A 25,860-nucleotide genomic window follows, 5' to 3' on the forward strand; every position below is an offset into this window, starting at 1 on the left:
TCTAATCCTTCCTCTCAAAAGAACACAACCTTAGCCTAGGGTCACATCTCTTTATTTCTTCTCCTCACTTCTCTCTTTTTATTTGTTCTCTTTCATCAACCCTCTTTCCCTAACGTCGCATAACCCTTTCATTCACTTTATAACATTGCACTCCACAATTACAACCCTTCTCCCCCACGCATTGTCTTATTAGCGCAGCAACGAAGTAAGTTGATTTTTTATTTTTTTTAACTTTTTTTATTATAATTTGGAAATAATTTGTTAACGAACAGAATTCGAAAACTTTTAAATCTAACGGTTAAAATGGTTAGTTTTGGTTGATAGTCGAAACAGATTTAAAAATTCGTAGTAGGAGGTGAGATCTCGAGCAAAAGCACCAGATTTGGAGGGTTAAAAGCGGATTGCGAAATCCGGTTTAGGAGGCTACCGAATTTCAAATTTCGATGTACGAGCTATCAAATTTCATAGGATTGATAGTTGAAACGGATTTAAAAATCTGTAGTAGGAGGTGTGATCTCAAGCAAAGGTACCGGATTTGGAGGGTTAAAATGGGATTTCAAAATCCAGTTTACCAAATTTCAAATTTTGGTGTTGGCGCTATTAGATTTGGTAGTAAGACAACAAATTTCAAAATTCAAAACAAGTCTTAACCGGATTTCAAAATTTGGTTAAATTTTCTATCGAATTTCGAAATCCAATTAAACTTTTATTCAGATTTTGAAATGATTTTGAAATCTAGTTAAGTTTTCTAACGAATTTTGAAATCTGGTTAAGCTTATTTCAAAATCCAATTACATACTCTACTGGATTATTTTTTATATCTTTGTTTTAATTTAGATTTAAAGGCTTATGGTTTTTTTTTTGTGTTTTTGTTTTGTTTATTTATTCTCTTTAATTTTAGTTATTTGTTTTTCAAACAAACATTACAATCTAACCACCAAACATATAAAGAAATTTAAATATAATAAAAAAGCAAAACAAGAATACACAAAATAAATAAAATTAATTAAATTTTTTAAAACAATATTATATATATATATGTATATATATATATATATATATATATATATATATATATATATATATATATATATATATATATATATATATATATATATATTAAAATACGGAGAATTCCTAAATCGAGTTTTAAAATAAGAAGAGTTTCTAAACCTAATTTCAAAATTTGTTGAGTTCCTAAATCGGATGGGTTAATTAACATGATTCTTAAATTTGATGTTTTTCTTTATCAGATTTTCAAATCTAATGACTACTAACTTTTTTTTTCTATAATTTTCAAAATCTGAAAAATACTTTTAAAAAACGAATTTCAAAATCCAGAACAAATAACATAAAAGTAACGAGTATGTTAATTCTATCAAAAATTAAAAAAAAAAGTTGATTTTTATCCATTCTAATTAGGGTTGTCGAAACGGGTCAGGCTTGACGGGCCCGTTGGTCCATAAAAAAAAAGTGGGCCGAGTTAAAAAAATAGAACTCGTTAAGCCGACGGGCCAATCCGCGGGCCTTTTAAGTTAAAAAAAAGTGCACATGCAACATGTGGTTCAAAGAAAGAACACTCTATGCTAAAGGGCAAAAAAATGTCATAAATATTCATTTATGCCAATTAAATTTAGGAATACCTTTCATTTGGAGTTATATATGTACACAACTACAACATTCAATTCAAGTATAAGTTTTTTAGTATTTTATCTACACTGACCAACAATCATAACAAAAGTTTTTTTTTTTGTTTTGCTTTTTGTTTTTGTAGTATGAATCTTCTTAAGTTTTACATATTTATTAAATGATTGTAATGTTTTTCCTACACTAAATATTGGGTAGAACTATTTTCAAGTTTTTTTTTTTTGTTTTTGCGGTAAACATTTCCATATCTAAAAGCATGTAGGTCTATCTTTATTACTATCTCAGATTTTGTCGTTACATTAATTAAAATCAACATTGTTAACACAAATAATTGATGAAAAAAATGATTTGATAAAAAATGATTGGACCTCCAAATTTTTTTTTTAAAAGAAGTCAAAGCTAACCCGCCAGCTTGTCAACCCGCCAGTCCGCGGGACGGGTTGAATAAACGAACCCGTTTTTCACTTACGGGCCATCCTGGTCTGGCCCATTTATAACGGGCCAAAAACGGGCCTGGTCAAAACGGGTCGGGCTGGCCCGTTTTGACACCCCTAGTTCTAATCATTTATAATTTGGAAATGACACATGTAAAGGCTAAAATTAAACGTTTTTAAAATGTCATTTAAACTAAAATTACTCACACTTGTAAGTTTTCAAAAAAGCCTCACCAACATATTTATGTAATTAAGTATTTTATATAATATATATATATATATATATATATATATATATATATATATATATATGTATAATTAGTCATATAGTACCCAGTTTGATGCTGGAGTTTCTAATTGGTACCCGGTTTAAAAAAAGTGTCAATTACGTACCCAAATTAGTTTAAGTGCACCAATTGAGTCCATACCATTAAATTTTCCCAAACGACGTTTAGAAAGTGGTGAGGTGGCAGTGTAGAAGGGATACGTGTCAAATAATAACACATGACTGGTTGAAATTATAATTGTACAGTGTTCCACGTGGTATTTACATTTAAAGAAGATTTTCCCTCATTTTCATTGTCTTCTTCCTCTCGTATCTTCTGCCCTAATCCAGTTTCTTCTTCATCAATATCCGGACAGTTTGTTCTGCCCTAATTCAGTTTGTTCTTCCTCTCGTTTTTCAATTCCACAATGTCTCGTAAAGAAGGGTGTTCGTGTTCTTCGTGGGGTTCATAGTAGCAGAGCGTCTCCTCCCCTGGTGGTTGGAATAGGGGTTTGGGTGAAAGACCAATGTGTTATTGTGGGGAGGTAGCTGTGTTGAGAGTGACAAAAACTATTAGGAATGTTGGAAAAGAGTTTTGGGGCTGCACCAACTTCAAGGTTTGTATATTGATTTTAATTTCTTTTTTATTCATGCTACAATGGTGGATTGTAATCAGAGGCTGTGTGTTTTTGTTTTTATTTTGTAAGCAGCGGAGTGGTGGCAATGATGTATTTAAAGGGTGCAATTACTTCAAATGGTTGAACGAAGATAATGGGGATAAAAAGATGCTACCATTGCTAGACAAAGGAGAAAGATATACCATATGGAAAAGTCACTTGTAATTTCTGGCAAGTGGGTTAGGTTTTTAAGTAGGATTATAATTTGTTTGGGTTTGATTAATGTAATATTGGTTTGGAAGTTATGTAGTGAATAAGAAGTTATGTAATTGGTCTGTATTTTGTAGTTTGCTTTTGTAATGAAGTGTTTTTAAATGGATGAGAAGTTTGAGTAATGAATTTTATTTTGTTTGTCTTGTATTATAGATTTATAATGAACCATGTTTGTAATCCAAATGAACCATATAAGTAATCCAAAATGAACCATCTTCAGAACAGAAACGAATGAACCATATAAGTAATCCAAAATGGTATTAATCCAAAATAACCATGTTCTTCAAAATACATAACCCCTACACCAAAATACATAACCCTGTTCTTCCAAAAAGCTGTTGCAATTACACATTAAACTTAACAAACAAAATAACCATGTTCTTGAAAATACATAACCCCTACACCAAAATAAATAACCCTGTTCTTCTAAAAAGGTACTGTAATTACACATTAAACTTAACAAACAAAATAACCATGTTCTTGAAAATACATAACCCCTACACCAAAATAAATAGCCATGTTCTTCCAAAAAGTTGCTGCAATTACACATTAAACTCATTGCTTCAAAATTGGATCCCTCCTATATGATAATTTTTCTCTGAAGGTGGGCCTTGTTGGTGGGTCAATGACATTGCATGAAGAAATTTGAGTTGGTTGACTTTGCATAGGTATTTAAGTTCCCTGTTGTGGTTGTGATGGCAGAATAGGCGCACTTCCAGTAATCTGTGATTGAGTAGCCTGTTGTGGTTGTGATGGTAGAATAGGCGCACTTCCAGTTCCCTGTTGTGCTTCAAGTGGTTGTCTTGGCTGAGATTTAGTGGGTTGCACTGGTTGCCCTTGGTGGGCTTGAGTAGCCTGAGTTTCAGTTGGTTGTGTGCCTCCTTGTTGTGTAGTAGATGGAGTTGGGTTTGGTTGCTGCTGGGGTGGAGGTGCTTGGGGACAATTATTTTGTTTGTGTCCAAGTTGTCTGCATATGGCACACATTTTACGTGTGCCACCCTGTCTTACTTGTGTGTCATCCTTCCTCAGCTCCCAAGACTCCAACATGCGTTTCTTTTTTGGTCTTCCAGGAAGGATTCTTTTGGTAGGAGGTAATACATCACAATATGATGTCATTTCCCATAGGTGAGGACCATTGACGGGGTATATCATTGACAAATAAGTCTCTTCATAGGTTGACTTCAGAAAATAATGTGGCAAGTAATCCTCTCCATTCAAATTTAGGAATCTCATGGCAGTCAAAGCGTGACAGTAGGGAATTGTTGTTATGCTCCATTTCCAGCAGCTACATTCTCGTTTATCTATGTCTACTACAAACTTTTCCCCAGTCATGCAAGTATGACTGACCTCAAACAGCTTTTCCCCAGACCAACTGCCAATCAACAAAAAACAAAATGAAATTCATGCACAAACGAAAAATGAAAAATAAACAATGCAGATCTTACCTTGGTATCCAATACTTAGTTTTTTTAATCTCCTTGTCTAGTCTGTTTTTAATTTTTGGGCAAATGGGACCTTCAACTGCAGCTATCTTCTTTCTATTTGATGCCCATCTTTTCACGAGATAAATCCGTATTTCTTCTATCATGGTTATGATGGGCTTACTCCTTGCATCCACTATTGTGCTATTGAAACCCTCAGACATGTTGTTCACAACAGTATCACAAGCTGGTCTTGATACAAACTTGGATCTCGACCAAAATCTAGTTGCAAAAACAAAATGATAACACCATAAGCAATAAGACAAAATGATAATACCATTAGCAAATAGAAAATGATAACATGTATTTTATACACTTGCCTAGGGGGAATATGGATCAGGTGCTTAAAAGCATCTAAATTCAATTCTTTAATCTCCCTCATGACAGCCTCCCATGCTTGAGGGTGTGTGCAATATGCTGCTTTCCATAGTAACCGTGATGTGACCCCAACAAGCCCAAGTTCAAGTGCATCAACAAGCCCAAGCCCATATCAAGGCCCAATCACTAGAAGCATGATGAGAAAGATTCACATGGGCCTCTCACAAGATGATCAAGTCAATCATGGGCTTTTTACATTATTTACATGGGCTAAAGAAATCTCTAAAATATGAGATGATGCATGAAGGAAGTAGTCTAGATTTAAATTGGGTCATTGTTTAGGCTTTGCTTTCAATAAAAGCTAGAACACTTGTTGGGATCATTTGGGCCGAGCCCAATGTGCTACCATTGGCTGAGAGTTACTAGAGTGGCTCTCCTTTTGGATGCAAGCAAAGCATGAACTAAGCAAGGAGCATGTGATGGAAGCATGGTGCGTGTGACTTGGGCAAGGAGAGTGTGATATGCCACTTGGCACCATCTAGAATCATCTACTACATCACATGGTCTATAATCAAGCTTCTTCTCCAAGCTACATTTGCATTTCATCTTTGTTGCATTTTCTTTTCATTTGGCCGACCAAGGTCTTCTATGAGCAATTCAAGAAACCAAGTCCAACTCTCTTTATTTTCTACATCAACTACCGCATATGCTAATGGTAGCATCTGATCGTTGCCATCTCTGCCCACTACCGTTAACAATTCCCCTTCATATTTTCCCTTTAAGAAACACCCATCCACTTTGATTATAGGTCTACAAGAAATGAAGCTATCCTTGGCAGCTTTAAGACAATTATACAACCGCTTGAATATGGGATTGCCTTCATTCTCATCCACATGAACTTTAACTGTTGAACCTGGATTTGACCTTAGAAGTTCATGAGCGTAATCATAGACTCACTTATATTGTTCTCTGAATGATCCATCAATGTTGGCATATGCCATACTCTTAGCCCTAAAGGTTGTAGACCTCGAAACACAAATATTCCATTTCCTCCCTATTTTGTTCTTCAGATCAGTTAGCTTAATATTTGGGTTCTCTTTTAATGTCTTTTCTAGTCTCCCACTTAACCACTTAGAAGTCATTAAACGTACATTAAATTCTCTACAACATGTGTGGGTGTTGATAATCTTCCTAAGTTGCCATGTACTTTGTGCAGCCTTATAAGCACAATACGCATACCATTTACACTTACCTTTGGCACCTAAACACTTCACACATATTCTTCTTTTGTCATTTCTAAATATTTTAAGTTTCCTCCCACTATGGACACCATAAGTTCTTATTGCATCTGTAAATTCTTACTTTTTAGCAAAATAGGTCCCAACTTCCCACTTGTAGTCTTCCATGCTTTTAGGCATTGAAAAAGTCCCAAAGTGATCATAGTTGTCTCTATCGTCATCTGTTGAATCACTATGGTCACCACTATCTAATGTTTCAGACTCCCACTCATTATCAGAAATCCCTCTGGCATACACATTTGTATCCTGTGACATTGTTCGAGTACTACCACTTGGCCCAGGCACTTCATGGCATCCAACACTAACCTCATGTAGTTCGTCCTCCATATCATCTCTATCAATCCTGACATCATATAATTCGTCCTCATTCATGACATCACCTTCATACTCAGTCCAACTACTAACCTCGTACTCATCATCCTCTTCACTGTCCGTCTCTCCACCAACTTCATCCTCACCATCCCCAACAATGTCTTCAGCCTCAACATGGTCTTCTGTATTCACCTTATCAGCCAAGGCCTCCTCACCATCCCCAACACAAACTTCTTCATTAGCCACACTATTCACCTTATCAGCTAACTCCTCTTCACCATCCCCAACACCTTCTTCATTACCCACACCATTCTCCTTATCAACCAACTCCTCTTCACCATCCCCAACACAAACATCTTCATTAGCCACTCCATCCTCGCACTCAACAACAACCTGTTCTCCAATATCCCCATCAGTTGATTCATTTTCACTTTAGACAGCAACTTCTTCCCCAGCAACCCCACCATCCCCCTCCACAACAGGTTGGTCCTCTATCATATGAACTACTTGAGGTTCACAAACAAAGTGGACCACATAAAGGTGCACTTGACCATTCAGGGTGGCTATGTTCACCATATGACACGCACCTCTATCATCATTGAGCAACTCCAACCTTCCTTCCAACACAGACCCCCACCCACTGAATACCACAATTCCTTCACATTCACATAACCCATCTCCCTCAAAATTGACATAATCTCAAAGAAACTACATCTGTTAGGATCACACAACAAAGTACTACTATCTCCCCCGTATTTCAGTGACCCCTCATTGACAAACCTTCCCCCATGGTGAAACACTACTTCAAAATTTGCGTCGTTCATGGCAACTATTATATGCCTAACTTTATATCCCTGCCAAATAGACAAAAAACCCAAACAATAACACACAATTTACACTCAATACCACTAACAAACCAACACACCGACAATAATTAAGAAAAAGGGACCACACCACATACTCAACACCGTCACCGTCACATATCATGGGGGACAAACCAATAAAGTAATACTGACTCAAAGGCAACAAAAAAGACAACATTGAAACTAAAAAAGCTTCAAATACACTGCGCCTAAACACATAAATCAACAAAACTTCACAAAAATCAACCGTAACATCAAAACCCTAATCACTAAATCAAAAAAAAAACATAATACCAACCTTTCGTTATCAATGGCCCGCAAGTCGCTCTCAAGTCTCCACTTTAGTGTTCGAAAGTTGCCTTCAATTTCTCCACCACTTCGCGAAGAATCCTCCACCAGTTCGTCTCTCCTGCGTCACCTTTCCCCAATTTCACGTTTTTATCACATGCTTCTGCGACTTCTTTTTTAACTTCATCGCCCTTTTTTTTAAATTTTCGTTCTTTTCTTTTTTTTAATTTTTCATTACAAGACATATTTAATTTTCTTCCCCAGCTTTCCACGTCATTAAAAATTAATCTCCACGTGTTCCAAATTTAATTCAGAGATCAACCAGTATCAGTCAACGTTAACCTTTCTAACGACGTCAACTTAAATGGACTCAATTGGTGCACTTAAACTAATTTGGGTACGTAATTGACACTTTTTTTAAACCGGGTACCAATTAGAAACTCCAGCACCAAATTGGGTACTATACGACTAATTATACCATATATATATATATATATATATATATATATATATATATATATATATATATATATATATATATATATATATATATATATATATCCGTGTTCGACATGTATCGTGTCCGATACTTTAGGATACTTTAACGATATTTATCAATGAAGTATCTAATTTATAAAGTCATAGTACACTAAAAAAAAATCTTTGAATAATGACCAATTGTAGTGACAAAAAATAATTATTCACTATATAGTGACCAAATTGACAACTAAAATAGTTCCAAAAAATTATAATTGGTCTTTGGATTGATAATTAAAATAATTTCAATTATTAATTGGTTTTTAAATTGGTAACTAACATTAGCTACCAGGTTTTGGCTCCCCAAATAATTGGTCTTAGAAAATTTAGATTCACACATTAACAATCATATATTTATTATGTTTGTAAAAATTATTGTATACTTTTCAATATTCATATATCACGTATCGTAACTTTTAGTATTTTAAAAATAAACGTATTGATGTATCGGATACGTATCTGATACACTGATACACGTATCGTATCTGTGCATCATAACTACTTGAATATAATTTTAAAGTTTTAAGCTAATTATTAATTGACTCATGCTCTCGCTACTAATGACTTGTATTTCCACCTTTCTTAGAGGTAATATAATTTATTAAATTATTTGATATAAATATCACATATATATAACGAAGAAATAAAATAACTAATAAAAAGAAGCAAAATATAAAAAGAAATGGAACCGTATTTTTTTTATACTATTATTCAATTATAAATTATTATTACACATTTAAAGATAATAATTTTAAAAATTAATAAATTTATTTTATATAATAATTTATAAGAAATATTTTCTCGTTTGTACATAATTTATTACTTTTAACCAGCTTTTTAAAATTATATCTGTAATTTATAAAGCTCAAATTTGATATTGCACTTTATAAAATTAAATTCAGTTTCTTTTGAATTAATTTAGTTACTATAATTTAAAAAAAAAATTAAAAAAAAAATTATTAATTTTGAGAGTATGTAATCATATATCTAGTTGTTAATAACGGAAGGTTACATAGGTTTGATATTTTCATTAAATATTTTTTATTTTATATATTATTTTAATTATTTTTACTTATAAAAATTTTCTCATTTTTTTTATCATGTAATAAGATGAAAACTTATGAATATTTATTTATTTATTTACATAAAAACGTATTGTTTATTAAATTTCTCTTATTTTTGTTGACTTATTTATAATCCTTCTTATAAAACACATTCCTTACATATGTTTTCAAGGCCAGAATATTAAATATACCAAGCTAAGTCATAAAAAAGACTTGTAATAGAAAAATAGGTCACGCTTAGGTTCGGGTTCAATAACAACTTACACTAACAACAACCTTGTATATCTACTCCATTCATTCAATTCAATGATATACTTTCATATACCTCTAGTACGTACTATGCTTTATGTGAAATCTTCAGAACACGTGTCACTAATTCTCTTATAAATACGAAGGTAAACATGACGTTGGAAGTTGTACAGAAAAAAAGAATATGAAAGATAAACAATATCCTTGTGGAATATGAAGATTTTCATAAACCAAAATTACATTTAACTCGTTATTAAAAATAAATAAAATAACATATAAAATTATTTCAAATGAAATAATGCAACATGAGTTTCAAATTCTCTAAAGAAGGGGCAAAGTCGCAATGCCTCAAAGGATTGACAAGTAATGAGATTTAAATTTTGAAGAACGATGTGTAACTTAACCTAACACTTAAAATTTCGACAGTAATGCTGCTGAAAAAGTTGAAATAAAATATTAATACCAAAAGTGATAGAATAGCTAGACCCATGCTGCTGCTGCAAAGGCACGATGACGAGTGGATTCTTTCTTCTTATATTTGTCCAAAAAAGACCTACATTGCTCTCATGCCTCTCTACTTTCTTTCTCCTTTGCACTAATGTACAAGCTATTCCTTTCCCAAAAGTCTTCCTAGAATATGACCTAACATGAAAAAACCCAATTATTAAAATGCCATAACTTTGCCAAAGAAGCATGCAAGAATCGAAGGTAAGGAACAAATTCACGTGGGGTTAATTAGTAACCATGACTCATCTATATCGGTATCTAATTAAACCTCAGATCAACCACCAAATAACATCCTCGTAATTATAACCATAATGGCACTCAGCAACAACGTGATAGGGGCCATCAACTTCGTCGCGGTGCTTCTCTCAATTCCGATCATTGCTGCAGGGATCTGGCTAACAACAGAGCCAGCAGATTCCTGCGTCAAAATCCTTCAATGGCCTGTCATAATCTTGGGGGTTCTCATACTTCTGGTGGCTCTGGCAGGGTTTGTAGGAGCCTTCTGGAGAATCCCTTCGCTTCTCGTCTTCTACCTCGTTGCCATGTTCCTCCTTATTGTCTTGCTTCTTAGCTTGGTCGTTTTCACCTATGCTGTCACCCTTAGAGGCCATGGCAACATTGAACCCAATCGTTCTTACTTGGAATATCGTATCGATGATTTCTCACTTTGGCTTCGCCGAAGAGTACGAAGCTCCAACAGATGGGACAACGTTAGAAGCTGTCTTATGTCGTCAAAGATATGTGCTGAGTTGGATCAACGCTACCGAACGGCGCAGGACTTCTTCAACGCACACCTAAACCCCATTCAGGTAATTAACTAAATAAACGAACTCTCATTTTCCAATGACATCCCAGTTCACTAATTCGTTGTAATTAAAGAACTAGTTAATTCAGTTATTAGTACTAAACCTTTTCTGAATTATACAGCAAGCATGATTTTCTGGGTTAAAATAGTTCCATATATATCCTCCATATATATCCTTGCCTTTTTGTAATTTTTTTCTTCTAATAGGACATTCAATTTTAACTTTAATTCTAATTCAATCGTGAAGTTTGATTTAATTGTATAAAATCAGTTTCTAAAATAAGATTTACACCTATTTATATATTATATATTAAGAAATTGTATTATTTTTAATTATGTGTAATTTTCAACACATCTCATATATAAGACTTAATATTAATGGGTAGTTATATAGCGATTGATATGATAAACTTAATAAATGATAAATTTTGTTAGATAGATTTACATTTATGACTCTAATAACATGTTAAGAAGTGAATTTTAAGTTTAACTCAATCCTACAAAACTAATTTGTAAGATGAGATTGGTACTCATTCATATAAAATTGTCTTATCTCAAGGTTGGATCTCTAACATAATTTCTCTAGAAACATGCAACTGCATAGTTTAAAGTTCGGTACCCTCGCATTTATATAGCATTAAACCGTTTATATTCCCCTCAAACACAATCTTCTTCACGAAGCATAGCAAGCTCTGAAGTAACCATCTGGTTTTCTGATAAAAAGGAAAAACGAGAGAACGAAAAGGTTAAAAGAATAAATTAACGGGGATTCCTCAACCACGTGTTGTTCTTTCAGCTTTTGCCCCCTTGCATGTTATTCATGTTTGAGCTTTATTATTTTGCACTTTGATCTGATGCAGTCAGGGTGCTGCAAGCCCCCAACAAAATGTGGTTACACGTTTGTGAACCCAACGTATTGGATTAGCCCCATCAACATGGCAGAAGACATGGATTGCACGAAATGGAGCAACGACCAAGCACAACTTTGCTACAACTGTGACTCCTGCAAAGCTGGTTTGTTGGCAACCCTAAGGGTGGAGTGGAGAAGGGCCAATGTGATATTGATCGTTACTCTTGTTGCTTTAATTGCACTGTATTTGGTTGGCTGCTTTGCTTTTAGGAATACCAAAACGGATGACCTCTTTCGCAAATACAAGCAAGGTTACTCTTGATTCAGAACATCCAATATGTTTCATAATTTGAGGAAATCTTAGGGTTAGATAATGAACACTAAATGTTGATTGGGGTGGAGAGTGGAACTGGGTCATTTTGTGTTCTCTTAATTATTGGATTTTTTTTTTTATTCTAGAGAAACGAAGAAATCCGTAAAATGTATTGATTTGTGTTATTTGCTTTGATGTTAAATTTTACAAGACTTTTGTTTTTCCATTTAACTTTTGAGTATGTTCAAGACACTATTGTCTCAACCATATCTCGAACCAAGGGCAATTGCACACAATATACAAAATACGGTCATCGGCAACCTCTTAGGCCGCTTACTTTGCACTAAAGAATTTCTTAGTATATAGTATACAGCCATCAGCAACCCCCAAGACCGTTTACTCTGTATTAAAGAATCCCTTAGTATATAATATACAGCCATCAACAACCCCCTAGGCTGCTTACTCTGTACTAAGGAATCCCTTAGTATATAGCATACGACCATCAACAACACTCTTAGGCCGCTTACTTTGTACTAAGGAATCTCTTAATACAGAGTAAGCGGCCATCAACGACACTCTTAAACCGCTTACTCTGTACTAAGGAATCTCTTAGTACAGAGTAAGCAACCAATAACGATCCTCTTAGGCCACCTACTATGTACTAACGAAGTCCTTAGTATAGAGTAAGCGACCCCACATCCAATTATAACTACTCAAGTGACTAGGCAACCCATGAAGTACCCAACAACTCAAACCCACATGACCGCTTACTGGGTATTGCATACTCAGAATACCCCATGGAGTATGCGGTATTTGGCATTATCAACTCAGTCGTCTACCAGTAATTATCGAGGGATCCCCTGATAATTTCACCAATTGTCACTGGATCCAGAAGCAGTTAAAAGAGGTATTTGGACCTAAAAGCCCATTTCCCATTCTAGGTAAGACTCACAGGTAAAAAAGATATAAATAACACATTGTTCTATGCCTGCAAAAGATACTCTGATTATGCATTAAAATATTCTTTGAATCCTTGACATCACCAGTACTAACTTAAGTATCAGAGTATCTTTTGCAGGCACCCCTGCACCGTCCTCAAAGAATCATTGAAACAATAAAAGATCAGCCAACAACTAGATACTAGGACATTAAGTAAATTTAGAAAGTACGTCTTGGTCTCATAATAACAACTATAAAGGAAAGGATTATAGTAGGATTAAATTAGATAACTATATTATAGAAGGATTAGAGCTGAACAAAGTTAAGCCTACAGTTTCAATAAACTTATAACGCAAATGATATATTAGAGATAGACCAAAACAAACATTAAGTCAAACTAGTACATTGACATTACACTCACATCCAATTAAGTTATAGTGATATATGCTCTATTTAGAAAAAGGTATCTCGTGCTTACATTTTCAATCAACTGATTTTGCTCTTCATGTACCTCCAACTTTATAGCTTCCCTAGGAGACCAAAGGACCACACATGTAGGGACATTCTCCTACAAAACCTTAAAAACTTATATGAACATAATCACTTTTTCTTTTCTCACTTATCAATAACCATGATTGATTATCCTTCTTCAAGAACTCTTGATTGTCTGCTTTTTCTTTTATTGTTCTTAACTAGTTGTGCAAATGCATGAAGGAATTCTAGTAAATATAAACAAATGACATGTTAAAGAAACAAAGGAATTTTGAATTGTTGGATAAGGGTGGATTGCCCATGTACATACTATTTAAAAGTTTATCAAGTTATAGATAACAATAATTGCACTCTAATTATAAGTTATAGATTTTGGTCTACTAATAAGCATTCATTTCAATATTTAATATTAGAGCTAAAGTCACAAATTTCTTTCTAAGAAGGTCGTTAATTGTTAAGATGAATATCATTACATGTGACATTAATATGTGTGGATAAGAAAATGTGTATTAATCCAACATTTTATTTTATTATTAACACTATTAAAAAATAAGGTAAGTCAAACTTCTAAGTTGACAATGACAAATTTGTAAACGTTTATTAATTTTTTTAATCCGATAATTAAATAACTAACATGGAAAATTATTTAAAATAACCAAGGAAAATTCGCCCCTTTATCTTGTCCTTGTGAATAAACTAATTAACATCCCTATTACATACTTCTACTTTCAATGTTCACAGTCATGGAGCTTCCCTCAGAGGTATATTTGTGTCGATGCCTCTCACTTGTTGCTAATTGGAGGCTTAAGCAAACTCTTTCACGTCATTACATGTTAAAGACCAATAACTTAAAATTGAATGAGTGACTCTTGTTTAATGAGCATAACAATAACTGTTTGAATGGATTTAAAAAAATAAATCTTTGATAATAACCGAAAGACATGCACATTAATAAATACTCTTTCTAAAATGTCTCAAATAACCAATATAAAAGGTTTTTCTTAAGGAGTTTGTATAATTATCAATGTATAAATATTACAATCATGAAATTATTAAGATAATTTAGTTGTGGTAAAGCCATAAAATAATAACTAATTAATTATATGTGAATATGGTTAGATTTGCTTCCTAATTAACTAATAGTAAACTATTGTAATTGAACCAAAACATTTATGCGGCTTATTAGTAATCAAGTCAAATATTTTGATGTTATTAAAATATGTACTGATAAAATCTTATATCTCGTAAGTAATTAATAATGTTATAGGACTGTTGAAATGTCAAATAATAGTTAATCATATAAGAAAATTAATCATATTTGCGATTAAATGTGTAATTTGAAATATAGATAACCATTACGCCCCCACTATATCCGTATTGTTTTTGTCTTAAGCAGCGGTTTGGAGGCAAACTAGTCCGGTTTGAGTCTACATTTTTTATTGAGATTTTTTAGTGTTATCTTATATGCATTAAAACTATACTGACGATAGAATATTATAATTTTTTTAATATATTTTAAAATATCAAAATTACTGTAAATCAATATATTTTAAAGATATAATAAAAAGAAATAGCGTAAAACAAATCAGATGAAATCCAAATTTATCTTTAAAGACACAATAAAAAAAACAGCATAAAATATCCCGATAAAAATCCAAATTCATCCCGTGTACTGGTTTTGAGTAGCTCCAATGACAGATCATATCAATCGAACATTAAACAACTAGATAAATTCTCACCCCATCAAAAACTTCCAAAAAATACTTTCCGTAGAAGTAGGGGATGTTTGACTTCTAAAAAGAAAATTCCAAAATTATTTATTCCCAGAAAATAAATTCTAGAAATGATGGGTACAAGAAGAAAATGATAGGGGTGCAGAAACTAGTTTCCAATTCGGTTTTGAGGAAAATCTTGTTATTGAGAATAGTTACCAGTTCTAGCTGGTCATGAGCCCATACTAGTTTTTGTCAAAGCCCAACCCACTTTATTTAAATGAAAACTAAGGCTGCCAAATCAGTTGGTACAGTCCTTTTTAATGGTCTTATATATGAAATTACCTACATATTGCCTAATAATCGATATTTCCTTTTATAAAATAAATAAAAAGTAAAAATGAACATTAAAGAAAAATGAAATATATTCTTGGTAATTGTAATTTATTTTAAAAAACTTACATTCTTTAGACTAAATTATATATATATATATATATATATATATATATATATATATATATATATATATATATATATATATATATATATATATATATATATATATATATATATATATATATATATTTACATTACTTTTATAAAATAAACAATGTAGTTTTCTATGGGTAAATCCGTCGGACGAGACAAGTTACGTTTGGTAACTCATTTTCTATGGACGAAACGGGACTAAATAATTAGACTTGTCCATTTTGAAATTTCTTGTTAAAAAATTAGTGACAGCTAAAGAAAAAAGGGAAGAATTTTACTCATAACACTTTAAATTTTTCTCCTTTTTCATGGGTAATTCCATTTCGCTCGTTTTTCACCTTTTGTTATCATTTTTATATTTTGAAAATCAGTTTTGGGAATACATAAAATAATTTTGTACATTAATTTTCAACTTTGGAGAAGTGTGAAGAAGGGGGAAATAGAACAATATTATCCAAAATATTTAATATGTGTTGACCAAAGGAACTGTGCTATTGGCCTCATCACATGAAAACTCAGGTCACTGTATCCTTTCCCTGTCTAATTATTTCACTATATTTGTACATTTCTCTATTCTAAGCACAACATTTCCCTGAAAAACCAGCGAAATGTGACATGTAATTAAATTTTGTGTAGGCACAATTAATGAATGAATTAGTATCAAATTAATTAAAGTTATTTAAATAAAAAATTGTGATTAGTAACAAAAAAATTAATGAGTGTGAGTACATATGTTGAGTTTCGCTTTTCCCTGACAAAAGAGCGACATAAATGATGTGAATAGGAATGCTTAACATGGAAATCAGATACAAGTCATTTCTAAAGTTTCAAGTGGAGACACCAAAAAATGAAACCTCTCGGGAACCCTTTTCTATTTCACGCGTAAGTGTGTGAACTTGTCGTGGCCCTACAAAATTTAGGTTCAACAATCCCATGGTCACTTCAAGTCATGTGGGACACTCACTAAACTTTAAGACACCAAAACAAAATTTAAATGCTTTGTTTAAGTCTCTTGATTGAAGGGATACGCGTAAATTGTCCCATGAATCACATGGTTGGAAGGTTGGAAGGTTGAAAGGAAAATTGTAGGACGTGTGGTAGGGTGAGAGCCCTAAAAGTGGATGATGATTATTGGAATCTTAGTGGCGTGGCCCGTGGGAAGGACCTTGACAAGTATCTAAACAAAGCAACAAAAACAAATCATTCATTGATATATATATTGAAGAGAGTTGACTCGAAGCCATAGCCCACACTTTCCTTCTTCTCTTACGTTACGTTAACTAGGTTAGAATAATTGTGCCTGTGACCTCATCATCCCATTAATTAACCAATGACTTGAACATGCCACTCTCGCATTGCCTTAGAGGTCATCTTCAACTCTCATTGTTTGTTTTTGAGTACGACAAAACCTTCCACGTCCACTCTGCAACATATATATCTGCATATTATTTTCTTTGGTTCCAACTTTTATTAGAAAAATACTAAGAAACTAAGCCTATGTCGTATTTTTAGTTTCGATTAACAATTGTTTGTATAAAGGTGAAGTCAAAAGGTTTGAAGAAGGTAATGTTGAAAGTGTATTAGGGCAACGATATTTTGGTTTGGTTGATGGTTGGAAACAGTGAAAGGTTTATTTGTGGAACTGTGTTATCCTTATGGAAGAAAGTGGAAATGCGAGAAAGGAATCACTGTGTTATAAATTGACTCATGCGTTGTCAATTGTCAAATTAGCAACTTGTAGAGGCGATGTCATCATCTTTGTCTCTCTATTTCCCTATATATGCCAAGCAATTGTGACTCCCAATAATATAGGTGTAGCTATAACTAGTTATGATTTTTTATTTTTTTTTCTGTTGTAGTCCCTACTTCTTTTATAGGCAGATTATCATATTAAATTCCTCTGCCGGCAAATTATTAAAATTTTCGAGATAAAATCAGAATTTGTGGCTGTTAACATAAATAAAATTTCTTCAAAGTGTGGTTCAACATTATTTTTAAGAACTTACTTTTACTTGTACATAAAATCAGTAGGACAATTATCCTTTTGAATTTTTTTATATTTGTTTCCTTTTAGTTTTTCTACTCCTAATTAAGCAATCTGGATAGAAATAACACTAGAATAGACCCACACCAACTTAATCTCTACATAAAACAAATTAAATTTATACATACGATAAACCAATTATAGTATAATTATACTAAACAACATTTAAAACAATATATTATCTAAATAACACATAATAATTCAGGTAATAACAAAAATATTATCATATAATTTTTTTAAAATGCATTACAATAGTTGAAAAGAGGAATGCAATCCTAGGAGTGTGCTTGAGCAACAACAATGTTTGAAGCAATACAACTACACAAAAGCATAGAAACAATGTGTGGGGTCACAATGGCAAAAATAGTTAAACACAAACAAGGGTTTAGGGTTATGCGAGTGGAGAAAAACAATTGAAAGAGGAAGAAAATGAGAAGGAATGATACAAAAACTTGAAAGGAAGGCAATGGGGTGATACCAAACAAAAGTAAGGAGAAGAAGAGAGAAAAGCTTGTCTTTTGTGGCGAAGGAGGAAAAGTTTGCATTAACAGCAATGGGAGACAATAGTGACTTTCATGAGCAAAGTAAAAATTTAGGTTAAACTATTTAAGGGTAGTATAGACTACAATTTATTCAACTTTTTATGACAAATATGTTTACATACTTGTTGCACAATCCAACCACTATTTTATTCAAATCAAACCAGTTTCAACACTGTGTATATCAAATTTCTATGGATACGAAATTTATTGTATCGCAAACTATTTAGTATGCTTGTTATAAAATAAATTGCATTGAAACATCAATAGATCTATAACGGATATAGAAAGATTTTTTTAACCAATATAAAAAGTCTTTCTTGCAATAGTCCATGACTCAATTATTTTTAATCATGTCTTAATTGTGTTTATCAAGTATACCTCAGTTGTATGAGTCTATTTTTCTCTCGGTGAAGTTTTTTTTTAGTTATAGTCATTATTGTCGGTCAATCATAATGCAATGACATTAATGGGGTTAGTTGATTCTCGACGATTTATCATAATAAATTAAATTTTTTATTTTCACACAATATTATAATTACATGTACATAATAACACGATCAATATTTGTTCTTGAGCGAGATTGAGAACTTCCTTTAAAAACTTATCAGTGTTATGTCTCACAAGCCCTATAGGCCTATACCAAGGTTAAACAACTAGTAAAAGTTTAACTAAACACGAGATAAGAAAAAAATGGGAAATCAAAGATATTTATGGACTAGAGAAAACACTCGTTATAGAGAACTCAAACAGGATCAACATGATTAAATGATCTCCACTCACACACAAACTAGAGCAAAGTTATGAGAATAAAAGAGAGTAATGTTCCACCACAAAGACATTCGCTTACAAGACAAGTACTATGGAAAGCAATATTGCAAAAAGTAGAAATTAAGGTAATCTAATGATATAACAAAAAAATGGGTAAGAAAATGTACAAATAAAACATTTATAAACGAAAAATTAAATAAAATAAAAAGATCTTGACATTTAATACGTAATGCAGGTCACAATGCATGCACATCAGAATATACAATATCTCAATTTTATGTTCAATCATTTTGTAGGCAATATATCTAGAAAGTTTAAAACAAATTGTAACATCCCAATTAAATAGATAAATTCAATTTAATAACACGCCACATACATAAATATCCAGAGAGCACAGAAATGTGGATATGAAGGTACAGAGTACCCCAAACCTATTCATAACAAAAGAAAAAGGGCACCACACTGCCTAACATAAATACAATAGTTCTAAAGGTAGTATAAGATCCTGTCCAGGACAAGAGAATCGTAAACTATTAAATCTCCTTCAGCTGTAGGCTCCATAGTGAGCCCATTACCCGTCCATAACCATCAAGCTGCAGCATCTCTATTATCATTACCACTGTCAGGGGTTCTCACATCTGCTCACATCAATAAAATTGATGATCATTGCAATGGAGAAAGCCACACACAACATACAAGTAAGCGAAAGGGTAAGCTAGTGTAAAAGATCCTTATATCATAACACTCAACATGTAAGTTCAAAATCAAACATAAATGGCAGACATCCACACATGCTATACCCAAACCACTTGAGACTCTTAGACTTGACTATCTGGATACGTACAATGAGGCACCACCACAAGATTGTGGAATTACATCCTAGCAGTGAGGCATCACCACGAGGCCTTCGCGGAATTACATCCTTACATGAGGCACCACCACAAGGCCTTCGTGGAATTACATCCTCGCCTTGAGGCACCACCACATTACCCTCGTGGAATTACGTCCTGATATTGAGGCACCATCATGAACTCTCACCTCAAAGTTCATGGAATTAAGTCTAATAGATGAGGCACCACCATGGACTCCCCCTAGGAGGGCCCACATAATTATATCCATATGATGAGGCACCACCACGAGCCCCCGCTACAAGGGTCATGGGATTACGTCCTACTCAAACCTTACTCATACCTTATCAATCAATCATGAAGTTCCTATGCATACCATTAACATGTCATTTAGTATAAATAACCAACCATCAATCCTATCTCATGCCAAGCTCATTACCAACTTATTAGTTCTCACCCATAACATACATAGTACATGCATATTCACTCCCTTTATATAATAAATCAGTGAATCAACCAATCAAACAACCAACAACATTCATGAAATGAAGCACGGCAGGAACCCAAGCTAGGTCTCGCTTAAGCTGGGAGCCTTCGCTCAGGCGAGAGGAGTGCTCTCGCTCAAGCTACTTAGGCGAGATTGCAACAGTATCCCTGAAAGTTTCGCGAGCTCTCGCTTAGGCGAGGCTGCCTCGCCTGAGCGAGACAGTTTGTCGCTCAAAAACACAGCCCCTCGCCTGGGCGAGCGCTCGAGCAGAAAATTGGGCGAGTTCCTGCTAATCTCGCCTAGCGAGACAGGCTCGCTCGGGCGAGAAGACCAAAACCCTCCAGTGTTCGCGTAGGCACAGTCAGGTATTCGAATCAAACAAGGTTTAAACAGTTTTCCACTCCATTATAACAGTAACCAAGCATTTCCAAACAATGAACAGAACCAAAACCCTAGAAAATCGAATAAAACAACGAGTCCTAGCTTCCCTTACTTGGAACTAGCTAGAAAGAGAGTTCAACTTCAACAGCGGGACATAACAATTCCAGGAATAGATGAACGAGCTAGAAAAGAAAAGTGGAACGAGTCTTAACACAAGCTCACAACGAAACCCTAGCTAGAAAAATGAACATACGAACGGAAAAGGGATGTATGAGTCGTAGAGTACTTACACGAATCAAGAAGATGAACTGAGCTCACTAGATCGAGATATGGGTTAAACCCTAGCAAAGCTCTGGGGAAGAAGATAGGGAACTTGACGGTTGCGTTTTTTGCGGAGTGAAGTGAATGGATTAGATTAGGACATACTTAGGGTTTGGTTTCCTTTTTGGGCCAGCCCTAGGCCCAACTAACTTTGGGGCAACCCTTAAAAATTAAGGCAGCAGAAAAACAGGACCTTACACAAATGAATCATGAATAAATTTATAGGAGAGATCAAACATCCTCGATCAAAATTCTTAAGACAATAAATTTGTGTAGTTTTTCTTCTTACATATTATTAACTTTCGTATGTAAGATTTAACCTCATATTTAAATTTTTAAACATCTTTAAAATTTTGAGTTCCTTCCACCTGAATAAACTTCCTTTCAAAGGAAAACATTGACCATGATACTTAAAAAGGTAATTATTAATTATAGCAATATTTACCATAATAGAATATACTTGCCCAAAATCCTAGTAGAAAGACTTTTGATAATATATATTGTCCTTTCAAAACAGGTTACCAAGGCAAATTTATATTAACTTTGGTGCGTAGAAAAGCAAACTCATAACCTTAATTCGTATCAGTGTTGGTCCTTGTGAAAATAATAATTATAAAAAATAATATAAAAAATAATTGCATATAGCATGATTAATTTTGGTAACTATTTTTTCGTATACATTATTTTTTTTATCTTTTTTTTAACATTGTACCTATATTAGGTTAATTAATTTTTTAATTCTTATAAATTAAAAGATATTCAATAATAAAAAATTTAAAGTATTTTATTTTATAATTAAAACAATTAGTAAGAATTTTTTTTTGTAACTATTTTTCTATACATATTTCATCACACTTTTACTTTTATGTTTTTAGTAATTACATTTTATTGTAACAATAGATAAATAAAACATTTTAATTGAATTCATTTACTTTTATTATCATAGAAATATATAAACATAAATATTTTATATCAACGTTAATAAAAATAAATGACACTACCGAACATAAATATATCATTATTTTATTTTGAGCAGCACAGCAAGGAAGCGGCCTAGACAGAATTTTACTAGAAATGTTTGATACATAACTTGCTTACAAATAATAAATTTATATATTAAGATTTGTATTTAGATTTTTTTTATATAGAATATCGGTGAAAAATAGGCACCAAATAACTCTATATATTTTAAAAAGTTAACGAGAAAACAATTAAACAATAAATAAAAAGAGGGCTTGTAGTGTGGTATAATATTCTATATAAAGGATTTAGAGAATTTAAATAAAATTATGAAAAAAGTAATTAAAAAAATGAAAATATATACACCAAAACAATTACTATAAATTACCATTTGTTATTATATCATCAATGACTTTTTAATGGTGTACTTTATGCTTTTAAAGCAGGGAAAGTGATAGTGTGCAAACATGATGATATATATGAGTACAATCATTAGGCAGATATTGGTTCACAATAATTTTCTATGATAACCTTTAACCATATTTGTATACATTTTCTTTCTAAAGTTGATCATATCAATATCTTTCTTTTATAAAAATCAATTGACACTTATATTAAAATTCACTTAAGAACAATAAAAATGACCTATATTATTCAAAACTTATCTGTAAAGCTTTTTCATTCATACAAAAGAATCTTGCCTACCCAATATTTTTGGATAAAGTTTACATTAACATAACACCAAGACCCATATTCATTTTTGCATAATAAAAGAAAATGGAGAGGGAGAAGGGGACATACAGAATTTTTGGGTTAGGTTTTCCTAGACTTATAAACTTTTTTAATGCTACATTTATAGCTTGATTTTTGCATTCATTTTGTTTTACTATTTTGTACTTATCCTCCAAGCCAACATCAGCATTAAGTAACAACCACAATAACTAAAAAAACATTTTATATTTATTCTATTGACAACTATTAACAATTAAATATTTTCATTCAATCCAATTAGAACATCAGTTTTTGGTACCTTAGTCTAAACCTATTGCCATTAAAGGTCCTGAAAAGTATAACTTTTTTCCTATTGAAATATTCATCATCGTTTTATCATTTTTTTATATAGTTGGTTGATCTAAACTCTAATCAATTTATTGGAGAACTGATTATTCATGAGCATATCTATCAACTTGCAGAACTTTTCTTCAGTGCAAACTGCACTCAGCATTATTTTCAGTTCTGATCCATTCCGCAAGCGTGAGCGTGGGGTACAGAATAAGTACTTGGAAGCCTTTTGATCTTACAAGAAAGAAAAATCGAGAAAAAGACAATAAATTTATGATTTTTTGTCTTGATACGGTGTTTAAATTTTATTTAATGTATAATTTAGACTTATATTTAGATTCTCAACCATAATTAATATATTTAACTTTTTTTTTCTAATATATTAAAAGATTTCACTCAAAATTCAGACAAATCAACATTCATTTATGGGAATGGTAAAAATGAAACGATAATGTTCAAAGTTCAATAGTTATATAGGTTTTATGTCCTTAACAATATACCAAATTTTCGATTTTTGTCCTTGGAAAAATATGTTTATGATTTCTGAATATCCAAACTACCCTTTCCTCTCTTTTCTTTTTCTTTTTTTATCGTTTTCTGTTAGTGAAAAACCTGACTTCATCGTAACTATTTTCGTAATGACAACATGGGATGGAAGAGTTACTTATGTACTTTTGTATCAGAACAAAAAAAAAAACAGCAATTTTGGACCTTACAAGAACCATAACGACAAAATACAAGAACAAAAATGAAAAACTGAATATACCCAAGAAAACATATCTAAAAACACAACATATTTTTCATCAGCATATGAAACCTCTCCATGAAATTTTTTGCTCCTTGCTCTAAAAAGCCGATCATAACAGAAACAAAAATCTTAAATTAAGTATTGATGTGAAGTCTTAAACTGGTTTGAGAAGTTTGTGGAGGCTGAAATGGCGATTGCTAAGAGTTTTGTGGAAGCGTAGCTAACATTAATTAAGTATTGGATATATATTGTGACGACAAAAGTTGTGAAAGCAACAGTAACGAGTGGAAGTGTTGTTTGAGTTGCGTGCTTGAATTTGCTTGAATGATTTTATGTTTTGGGGCCAATGTGTCACCAAAGAGTTGTTGGGCCAAGCAAATGCATGATAGTTACTCGCCTTCTTATCCACTTCAGTTTACATTTTCTTTCTTTATCCATTCTAAACTTCTTTCAACTACTTTGTTTCCTTGCAAATATATAAATTAATTATTCTCTACTATCCCAAGAAACAAGTTATGTCCACATCTCCATTTTTTCACAAAAAAAAAAAAAAAAAAAATCTCTGTTCCACAACTTTCTATATATGTCACCAATATGATTAATACTACAACGTTAACATATATCCATTATGACAATTTTATTAAAATAATTAAATTCTATAGGAAATAATATGTCTCATATATCCAAGTTATTTGGAGATTCTTGGATATTGGTTTAATTAAGTTAAATACGCATCGTACTAATGTTTCAAAACTTATATAACTGATCTAGCTTAAAATGACTATACAAACCCAAAAACCATACAACTTGATCATAACTCAAGTAGCTTAAACATGCTATCATTTATCATAAATCAATTTAACTAAAGCACCCGTTATAATATGTTTAGAAGATTCAAATATGACTATTTCAAAAGGCAATTATCAACAACAAATTATAAAATCAATAGTTATTAATACAATCCTCCAAATCTTGTGTTTTGTAACTAATTGCTCTAAAATCTTAGAAAAGATAAATAAGTCCTAACTTCTTCCATATTTACAAACTCAACATATCATTATGAATCTAGTCTAGCAAAATTTCATTCATTCGACTTTGGTCTTACGTAAGGTAACAAAACCTTCTGCGTGCAAGCAAATCAAGAAAAATAAATTTGAGATACAAGAAAAAAGAAAACCCTACCCTACTTTATTGAAATTCTAACTATGTCAAAATTCATTATTAGAAAACTTCTAAATAATGATTAATTTTAATGACTTATAATTATTAGTAACTATAGTAATTAATTTAGATACCAATTTACTAAACTAAAAATTATTAGTTATTAAAAGAGTCACCATTATGAATAAAAACTTATAATTGGTCCCTATATTATTTTTTAAAATTAGCTATCATAAATTTGGCTACACAAAAAGATGGTCACTAAAAGTTAGTTATCTAAATTTTGACTACCAAAATGACTTAGTTGTTTAATTGGTCTCTAATTAATTAGTGACTAATTTAGTGATCAATTATATTTTTTTATTTATAATAGTCACTATTTAATAATCAATAATTTTAGTTTTGTAAATTGGTATCTAAATTGGCCATTATATAACTAAATAATTAATTTTTTAATTTATATATACAAAATAAATAAATCTTTTACTTTCTTTTTAAAATAAATATCTCTATCAAACTAAAATTGAATCTAATACATAAATATCTCTATCGGTGATACATTCATAAATAAAAACATTTTATTATATACTTAAACTAAAGTTATATTTTAAAAAATTTAAAAATATATTTTTTATTACATTATTTTATAACTTATTACGGAAGAGAATAATTCTCATATCTTTAGAAGAAAAAGAAGTAATTTACTTTACATGTATGTATTAAAAAAATAGTATATAATGTTACATCATTTGGGTAATATAAATAATGCACATACATTAACTAAC

General features: G+C 32.1%; 1 protein-coding gene across 1 annotated transcript; it reads left to right on the forward strand.

Moving 5' to 3' along the window:
- Positions 1 to 10,318: 10,318 nt before the first annotated feature.
- Positions 10,319 to 12,352, forward strand: LOC114177229 (protein TORNADO 2-like). Its single transcript, XM_028062496.1, has 2 exons — positions 10,319 to 10,962; positions 11,819 to 12,352. The coding sequence occupies exons 1-2, from the start codon at positions 10,465 to 10,467 to the stop codon at positions 12,128 to 12,130; spliced, it is 810 nt and encodes a 269-aa protein (XP_027918297.1). The 5' UTR covers positions 10,319 to 10,464; the 3' UTR covers positions 12,131 to 12,352.
- Positions 12,353 to 25,860: the final 13,508 nt, after the last annotated feature.

The sequence above is a fragment of the Vigna unguiculata genome, chromosome 3 (assembly GCF_004118075.2).
Source record: "Vigna unguiculata cultivar IT97K-499-35 chromosome 3, ASM411807v1, whole genome shotgun sequence".
Classification (NCBI taxonomy): Eukaryota; Viridiplantae; Streptophyta; class Magnoliopsida; order Fabales; family Fabaceae; genus Vigna; species Vigna unguiculata.

What these genes read in the sequence shown, in the direction of transcription:
- LOC114177229 (XM_028062496.1), top strand. Translation starts at nt 10,465, where the DNA reads ATGGCACTCAGCAACAACGTGATAGGGGCCATCAACTTCGTCGCGGTG. An exon ending in CACACCTAAACCCCATTCAG is followed by an intron (nt 10,963 to 11,818) that starts GTAATTAACTAA and finishes GATCTGATGCAG; the next exon opens with TCAGGGTGCTGCAAGCCCCC.